The sequence below is a fragment of the Dioscorea cayenensis genome, chromosome 15 (assembly GCF_009730915.1).
Source record: "Dioscorea cayenensis subsp. rotundata cultivar TDr96_F1 chromosome 15, TDr96_F1_v2_PseudoChromosome.rev07_lg8_w22 25.fasta, whole genome shotgun sequence".
Taxonomy (NCBI): domain Eukaryota; kingdom Viridiplantae; phylum Streptophyta; class Magnoliopsida; order Dioscoreales; family Dioscoreaceae; genus Dioscorea; species Dioscorea cayenensis.
The window spans coordinates 1,180,870-1,190,511 of NC_052485.1; the positions used below are offsets into that span (position 1 = coordinate 1,180,870).

The following is a 9,642-nucleotide window of genomic DNA, read 5'->3' on the forward strand; positions in this document are numbered from 1 at the left end:
ATGAAAGTTTGATTCCAAGATATACTCTTCTTTTAATTGACTCCTCTCATCTCCCGGAGTTGAAAATTTTTTGGCCATGCTTCCAAAGCTTAAAGTAAAGAGACTTTTCTACATTCACTTTGAGAATTCTAAACTTCATAATGATTGAGTCACTAGATATATATGTGACACACATGCAATGAGGAGTTGACACATCCCAATGACTTAGAGTTGATTTATGTACTCTTGTGGTCCTCATGGACATGAAATAAATATGGGTCACCTCTTGTCTTCCTCTTGTCTTTATCTCTATTTACCCTTTCACTTCAAGAGATTAATCTTGACCAATCTTTAATTCAATCAATTAACAGTAAAAAAAATTTCAATCTAATTACCAATAGAAATTATTAACTCAAACATTTCTCAAGCGGCTTTCTTATTTAATCTAATAATTCTCCAACTCATATTTAGTATTTTTTTTAAAAAACTTCTTTTAAACTTTCCTTTAGTATATTATAAGTTGAAATATGAAGTTTGAAAACATATGGCTTTATTGGCTTTAAATTGGAATTATTTGGGAAGTGGGTCAATATGTCTCATGATGGTGAGAGGAGAGATTTTGAAGGATGGGTTGGACCTACATCTACTACTCATATTTCCTTTCCTCTTTGCCATCATGTCTCTTGGAACAACAAGATGATACCTTATTTCATAAATACACTTATATTGTCCCCACTCCTCCTCCTCCTTCAGTACATTTCCTTTAAAAGTTTTCAAGAATTAAAGAATGCTTTACTTCAAAGCTCAAGAATATATAATAAGAATACCATTCATTAATTCATTCAGTACTCCTCTCATTCAGTTCATTAATTTGGTCCAGCCTTATGAAATAACATTCTTGAATTAGTGATATGGATACTTATAGGAACTCAATGTCCACAAATCAATCAAGAGTTGAGAAGCTTCATGCTTTGTGTTAATGAAACATTAAATCCACTATAAAAAGAAGAGGACATGATGTGTTCTTAATTGTTATAATAACACTACTACATGCATGCTTGAGGGTCTGGTGGGGCAAGAGGAAGTCCTTCTTGTGTGTTAGAAAACATAATCAAATTCCATCCCAGGCTAGAAAAGAAGAAACCTTGAGTGGCATCAAAGAAACATGCCAAGAATGAAAAACATATATATATATATATATATATATATAAATCTATACTAAGATGGCCATGGTTCAAAGCATCTTAAAGAAGTCTTTGGAATGTTTTTTTATTCATTATCATTTGTTTTGCATAATGAAAATTAATGAAAAGAAAGTTAGTAGCATATCACTGTTTGTGACATGTAATCCATGGACTGAGATGGTGAGCATGTTGCCTTCCGCCGCATATTCAGTGCAAAACCACCCAAAAAACTAATGGATTGAGACTACCAAATCTATTGCATTTTTAATTGTGTATGATCTAAAACTAAACTATTTCATTATGACATCACCAATATTGATCAAGACAAAACCATAATGCATGCAAACAGTATTAGTTAGTACATAAGTTAACCTAATCTTGTAAGCACTCTTGACTTTCATGGTTGAGTCTAAAGATACACATGTTCAACAGGTATCTAGTTTTCTTTAATCCAAGGTAACATCATCTTTGATAAATATATATTCTATCTCCCCCACCATCCTTTGATGTCATTTTAGATCATCTCTACCCCTTGTTAAATATCTCTTTGCCATACTATATATATATATATATATATATATATAATTCTATTAATGATTTTTCTTGGGAGCATCTAGGTCCACTAAAAGAAGGATGCAAAGAATCTCAACACCCTGTAGATGTCCAATCTTTTGCAATGGGACATTTGACACAAGTGAATGGCCCTGTTTCATCAAATTGTCATAATCTCTGCTGACTTTTGGAGGATTAAAAGCCTTTAACTTTTCCTTATTTTTTTTCTCAGTCAGAATATATGCTTCATGTGTTTGTTTGGTCACATGTGTCCTTTAAAGCTTTCTTCTGTTCATGACCTGTGAAATTTCAATGAAAGGAATGGGTGGTGATGCCAGGAAAGAAAAGATACTTTTTTAACTTTGACAAATAACAAAGATTTTTTCAAGCTTCATATCTTGATTTTAGATTTGCAAACGTTTTGGACAACTTAAGTTTTGTTAATGGAGACATACATACACAGGGTTGGTACATGTGACAATCAACCTTGGTAGATTGACAGAGAACAGACGACCTTAGATTGTCGTACTTATAATTGTATACTTGTTACTTGTGGTTCTTCAAATGAATGAATTTGTCTAAAAATTATGATCTCTTAACTCGGCGCAAACAGAGTCATGCATGGCTTCCTCGGCTTCTTCGTGCTCTAATAGTTCCTGAAAATCAGGAAGAATAAAACATCATATTATTGATGAGATCAGAAAAATAGTTAAGCATGGCTCAGTCTAGAAGAAGACACACAACAGTTTTATGCATACTGGGCTTGACAAAGTTCTTGGGATACTGATCATCCATCGTTTGATTTAAAAGCAACCAAGTTGCATGCCACTCTGTTTTTGAATTCTAGGACATGATTATATCAATTCTTGCTATCAATAGTAATTTAAGATTTTTGGGTTAATTACATCAATATTGTAAACTTTATAGATTTTGAAATAGCATCAAGATGTACAAAAGATTATACATTTTATAGAAGAGAGTTCTTATGAAGTTAGTTATCTATTGAACTTTTATCTAGTGTTAGGTGAAACTAAATAATAACCTAATCCTTGAAATGGTACTATCAGAGAAATTCAAAATATAGTATGCTGATATTTGGCAGATAATAAAGGATTGAGGACCAACCTTTCGTGTGTATTAAAAGGATGGCTATCATTGCTAAAACTGATGCAATACGCTACTGGAAGACCATATTTTGCTGAGCCTGCTATGAATCCAGCGTTTGTTTCACATATCGCAGTGCTGATCTTAACATTGCTCTAGCTTTCCTATCAGGTGTACACCCAGATAAGATCATTTCCTCATATACAGCAGGAACCTATTGATAATGTGATGGAAAATTTTCAAACAATATTCTGATCAACAGTGCAGTTGTTAACTCAAAGAAAAGATGTTGTCAGATGAAATGTAAGCAGCATAGCAAATTAAAGGAAGCACTAGAATAATTTATGAAAGTAATCCCAAACTAAATATGGCAATAGGGCCAGTTCTCCATGAATACTAATAATCTTAATGCTTATGTCCTGTTTTTATAGGAGTAATAGTTGTATATCACTACTTAGCAATCAGTAGGCATCAACTTGATGCTACTAGTAGCTACTACAGCACTCACGTCTAAATGCCATGACTAATATTTTGTAATTACTGCATTGCAATCATTATTAACTATCTATATATAGTGAGTATTACCGCTGAACCGCCATGGTATTTCTACAACTAAATAACTCCTAATGCCAGTTGTCATCTATTGCCATGACTACGTATCACCACTGCAGAACATATGCTTCTGCTAGTTTCCTAACAGGAATGGATGGACAAGCTGGTTGAGATGTGGTGTCCAGTCCGTGGAACTTCAAAAAGACTTTAAACATAATTCAGATATTATTTGTAATTAGATCCATAGTTAAGAAAAAGGTATAATATCTTTGTTGTCTATAGCTTTTCTTTCGTCTCTCTTTCAGAAAGTGCTCACGATAGTCCCTCTACTTTTGACAAATGTGCCACTTAGTTAAAGAAATGCTCATCAGTCCCTCTACTTTTAGAAACGTGCCCACTTAGTCCCTCTAAGTGAGCACATTTTTAAAAGTAAAGGGACTAGTTGGGAGCATTTTTAATTAAATCGACATTTTTAAAAAGTAGAGGGACTCAGCTGAGCATTTTTAACTAAGTGGACATTTTCAAAAGTAGAGACTAATCGAGACGTTTTCGAGTAGAGAGGACCATAAAGGAGAGAGAAAGATCAGGGGACTATTTTTGAGTGATTATACCTTAAGAAAAAGACATTTAGTTAAAATGTAGATTTATGCATTAGAAGAGGATTTGATGAATTTTGAACGCCATACGGTCCTTTTGCATTACTAAGGTGCTGAATGACTACCAGAAAACTCTACAGTCTGGAAAATCTAGGTAAAATAGACAAGCCAGCTTATGAGCAGAGCATATTCAACTCAGTTCAATTAAATGTGATACCCCAATCCCAGATTCTGATTAGGTTTTATGATTATGTACAAGAGACGAATCAAATAATCGTACATCGAATAGGGGAGAGAAAGATCATATGCTTATATATATATATATATATATGATTCAAACCCAAACATGTGAGGCATCTTTCTTAGGACAGAATAAGGTGATTCAGACAGGTTTCTTTATCTTGTCAACTAATTTGAAATCTGGTTAGATAAATATTCAGCTCAAATAGGCTGACTTTTAGCTTCAAAATAAAACAGCATTGTAAATGATTCAATCATTTACCAAGTTTTGGCTATGATACGGTCATGAGCAATTTATTTCTAATTTCTTTGTTCCATCCAAATTTAAAACAGTTCTTTGAAGTGAGTTTGAGACGATGTTGAACCAAGCCAATTCTGATCGGCCTTGAGTGAACCCAACTAGAGATCTAGCATGTTATCCAATCTCAAAACCAATTCATGAAAAGGTTCAGCATGCTCAGACTCCAATCACTCATATACTCTGTCTCTTATTATACCGGGTAAGAATACCCCAGGAGACCATATAAGAATGACTCCCCTCATACAGGATTTTCCAAGCATACAAGATGTGTATCACCTAACCATCGCATTGTTTTATTGGGCTAAACAATAACCCTTTCCCTCCAAAATCTAGATAGTCTCTTGGAAGCACACATTCTCTCAATCCTCCCAAGAGTCATGTTTCATAAATCTCCAAACACATATAAGAAAGCCATGAAATGTTATGATTCTTCCAAAGTGTGAGAGTGGCATAATGCTTGAAACAATGCAATGAGAGCATGGTTTTCTTAAACAGCCATATATATGTCTGTGATTATCTTTATTGCAACATAATTAACCACAGTCTAATGCAATACTTTGGATGAATGATTTCAGAGTCCAGATTGCATTCTAGTATCTACAAGAGCAGAATAAGAGAAATTACCTTTTCATACTTCTCCACACGAATTAAAGCTTTCATAAGGGTTGTATAGGTCACAACATCCGGTTTGACATCCTACAATCAAATTAAATAGCAATGTCAATAAAATCTCAAACTCTGAAGGAATCCAAGGCTACAGCTTTTTAGAAGGGAGAACATAAGGTTTATTTTGATATAAAGAAAAAACTAACACTACAAAAATATGAAACAAAGAAACAAGGTTCATGCGCTCACATTTTCTCTCATGAAATCCAATACAGCAAATGCTTCAGCATCTCGACGGTCCTCACCAAATGCATTGATTAAAGAGTTGAACACCAAAACACTGGGTTTTATACCATCTGCTCTCATGACCCTGAATACATTTATGGCTTGATCTGACAGACCCTGCAAAGAAACAGTTCCATATAACATAAGAAACTATGTAAAACAGCATGAAAAGCTGTTTAAAGAAGCCACAGGATCAAGCATACCTTCTGCGCATATGCATTGACCAAAGCATGGTACATGGTAGGAGAAGGTTTCATTCCTCCACTTCTCATTTCCTCCAAACACTGTATGGCTTCCTTAAACCTCCCTGACTTGCCATAAACATCCACAAGTGTAGTGTAAGTCACCACATTCAGCATTAGCCGCTGCTCTTTCAATCTCCCCAACAACTCCTCCAGCTCTTCCCATTTCTCTTGCTCCCCCAACGAATTGATCATGATATTGTAAGTTGTTATGCATGGTGTGCAACCACTCCTCTGCATGTCCTCAAACAGCTCCATAGCCTTATCATGCCTGCCCGCCTTACAGTGCCCATCGATCAAAGTATTCCAAGTGACCACATCCGGCTCAATGCCATCCGCTCTCATTTGATTAAAAGCATCCATGGCGTGATGAAGGCAATTATACTTACCAAACATATCAATCATCACATTGTAGAAATGCCGGTCCGGGCGAATGCCATTGCTCTTCATCTCCTTCAACACAGAGAAGGATTTCTGCCAATCTCCTCTATCACGAAAACTCGCAAGGATCCTTCCAAACACGTATGAATTCGGCTTCACCTCGTTCATTTCCATTTCTTTCATCAAGATCCTCGCACTCTCCCACCTCCCTGCTTGTGTGTACCCATCAATAAGCAAACTGTAAGTGCGCTCATCCGGGGAGACACCATTCCTGGTCATTTCTTCGAACATCAGCTCGGCGTCCTGCAAAGCCCCGGCTTTGACATAAGCTTTGAGGAGGGCATTGTAGGCGCGGGTGCGAGGGGCGAGGTTGTGAAGGTGGAGCTCAGAAAAAAGAGCCTCAGCCTCGAGAGTGCGAGCGGCGGACGCGAGGGAGGAAATGAGGGCGACAAGTGTGGCGGCGCGCGGGGTGAGGCCGGCGGCCTGGGAAGAGGCGAGGAGGGAGAGGGCAGCATCAGGGTCGCCGGCGCGGGCGAATGCAGTGATGAAGTCGTTGGCGAGAGCAGCGTCCGGCTCGGCGGAGGTCGAGAGGAAGTCATGGAAGATGCGATGGATAAGGGAGGGATCAGGGGGGAGGTGGGCAGGGAGTGAGCGAAGGAGGAGAGAGTATGAGACGGGATCGGGAAGAAGGGAGAGGGAGCGCATGCGGGAGAGGAGGCGGAGGGCGGAGGGAATATCGCGGGCGCGGACAGAGGAGGAGATAAGAGCGTTGAAGATGAGGGGAGAGGAGGGATTGGCGAGGGGGAGGAGAGAGGGGAGGAGGGAGGAGGGGAGGGAGTGAATGAGGATGGAGTAGAGGAGGTCAAGGGAGAAGCAGAGGCGGTGGCGGTGGAGCCAGGGGACAAGGGCAGCAGCGGAGGGGAGGGTGGAGGGGTCGGAGGCGAGGGATTTGAGGAGGGAGTGCCAGAGAGGGGCAGGAACGGCACGGTAGGATTCGGCGAGGCGGAGCTCGACGGGGTCGAGATGGGAGGGAGGGGAGGGGTCAGGAGCAGGAGGAGGAGGAGAAGGGTGGGAGGGTTGAGTGGAAAGGAAGTGAATGAGAGGGGAGAAGTCGTAGCGGCGTGAGGAGTGGAGAGGGTCGGAGATGGAGGTGGTAGCAGAGATGGCCGGAGGGTGGTGGCGGGATCGGGTGGAGATGATGGTGGCGGGAGTGAATGGTGGAGACGGAGAAGGAGGGAGAAGGAACATGGTTGGGTTTTTCACAAAGCTGAGATTTTTGTTTTTGTGATTTTTTTGGGCACTCCAAACTGTGATTGTGGAGGGAAGGGCTACGTTATCTCCCGGAACCCCCTTTATTTTATAATTATTATTTTAAAAAAATTTTTATCAGTTTTTATTTTTTTTAATATTTTTTCAGCTAGGGCCTTATGAAAAAATAAATCCCTTCATCTCGGGTGAGGTTTACAGTTTTCTATCTTTCTAGTTTTTTTTATCTCGTTACTATTTTTGTACCTTATACTTCCCTATATTACTTTTTTTTAATAAATTAGTAATTTATCCACTTTATTCAATAATAATAATAATAAATAAATTCAAAATAAATCCGTAATTGTGTATTATATATATTGATGAAATATAAACAAGTCAATGTTAAGGATGTATATAGATGTGAAGTCACTATTTCACATATTTGTATCTTTATTTTGTATGAGTTAAAATTTAAACCTATTTTAATAAAAGCATACAAATTATAAGCAGAAGATCACGTGCTAAACAAGAAGTGATAGTTAATTTTTTATATTTTTTAAAAATTATTTTTTTATTCTTTAACCTTGTAGTTTTTTAGTTGGTATAATAAAATCGAATGAATCACTCTAAATTTATTAGAAAATGGGCTATATTTAGTCATTTAATTAGATGGCCCTTTTTTATTTTTTAATAAAGCAGCAATTTATCTATTTTTATTTAAAAATGGGCCAAAAGAATTAATGAGAAGGAGAATATAATGTATAAAACATGTCCAGTTATGGGGTATTCACGCATAGCCATAATATCAAATTGGAGATCAAATGTCTTTAATTACCTTTGCATTACTGGGACTATTGGTTGTTGATTTTGTAGAAGCACTCACATGTCAGATTAAGCAAAAATTATTTAACAAATTTATGATCTTATATTTGCTTGTTCAATTATTATGAAGAAAAATTGAAGTGTTTGAGTTTTGTATGTTCTCTTATATGTAAGTTCTTCTGTAGTGATTTTATTCTGTACTCTCAATATTCTTTTCTTATATTGTGGGCCATTGGAGGAGCAACTTTAAAGGGGTGGAAAAGAAAATCTAGATACTTTAGCTATGGCTTTAATGTGAAATGTATGACTTGAAAGAAATAGAAGAATCTTTGATGATTGTTTTGGTTATTCTTTATCTGTGATCATTAAAATTTCTCATATGTTTATGCTTTGGGTGTTTGCAGTTCTCGATCAAAAGAAACAAAAGATAGAGGAGACAGTTCATTCAGTCAAGAGAAGCCTGGAGTTTAAAGAACCCAGGAGGGGTGTGTTGAGTAGCCCTGATGTTTGAGTGTAGTGCGGGCTAGTTTTTTACAGTACTGTCTCCTGAGTCTCCTAAAGATTTTCTCTCATCCCTAGGAGCAGTTTTTTTTCTATGTTTTCCCTTCTTTTATTGCTTCACATCCAGTGGACTTTGTATTTTTCTTTTTCAATGGTTTCCTTAGCTGTCTAGCCCCTAATGGTTACGTCGTTGTTTGCGGTGTTTTATAGACTCATTGGTTTGTAACTGTTTACTTGTTTAATAATTGTGGTTTATCCACTGTCAAAAATAAAATAAAATAAAATAAAATAAAAAATATGTCTCTAACCAAATATTCCAGATAATAGCTATGGGGATGTGTCCCAAGTGAATTTGGTTTGTTTACTCAGATGAGTCCTCCAGGTTCTAGATAAAATAAGCCATATTTTTTTTTCTTTAAAAAAAAAAAAAAACACCTGATACGTATCGGATTCGGATGTTTACCTTAACCAGAATCCGCAACCCGACAACCATTTTAGTAATACCTCTTCGTTTTCAAGGTTTTCTCTCGCTGCTGAAATCATACGAGTTCCAAATCTCAGCCGGATTTCAGTTCATTTCTTCAATATTTTCTGCTATTTGTGGTACAATTCCCCTTAAAAATTTCACCTTTTTGATGTTGATGTTTTGGAATAATTGCCTGTCATTACTGGATCTCAGAAAGCTCTTCTGAACCTGTTGAATGAGAAAGATCTTGAAAGTTTCTCATGGCTGTCTTCTGTGAATGAGATGGGTTTGTTTGAGACGACCTTAAAAATCTGATCTTGCTGATGATATGTTGCTAAAACAATCACGTCTTTATTGCTTTTGCTTTTAGAGAAGTTGTTACTTTTTTTTATATAGGATTTTTTTTGGAATTATTATACACTGATGATGATTGAACTCTTTGTTTAGCGTTGGTTTTGCAACATCCGTAGATTTCATCCTTTTGAGTAATTTTTTTGATCCTTTTGATGGTAGAAGCTTTTTTCTGTACTGAGAAGCCAAAAAAAGAATCCTGATTTGCTTGAAATGTCAATTAGAATGAATA

General features: G+C 37.0%; 1 protein-coding gene across 2 annotated transcripts; it reads right to left on the reverse strand.

Moving 5' to 3' along the window:
• Window positions 1-2,210: 2,210 nt before the first annotated feature.
• Window positions 2,211-7,300, reverse strand: LOC120278024 (pentatricopeptide repeat-containing protein CRP1 homolog, chloroplastic). Of its 2 annotated transcripts, XM_039284910.1 has the most exons (5): window positions 5,603-7,300; window positions 5,364-5,516; window positions 5,133-5,204; window positions 2,841-3,033; window positions 2,211-2,371 (listed from the first exon to the last, which is right to left on the reverse strand). In XM_039284910.1, exons 1-4 carry the CDS (start codon window positions 7,268-7,270, stop codon window positions 2,923-2,925), a joined length of 2,004 nt encoding a protein of 667 aa, XP_039140844.1. In that variant the 5' UTR covers window positions 7,271-7,300; the 3' UTR covers window positions 2,211-2,371; window positions 2,841-2,922. The 2 variants fall into 2 exon arrangements, with proteins under 2 accessions (XP_039140844.1, XP_039140845.1); XM_039284911.1 differs by lacking the exon at window positions 2,841-3,033.
• Between the last annotated feature and the right edge of the window lie 2,342 nt (window positions 7,301-9,642).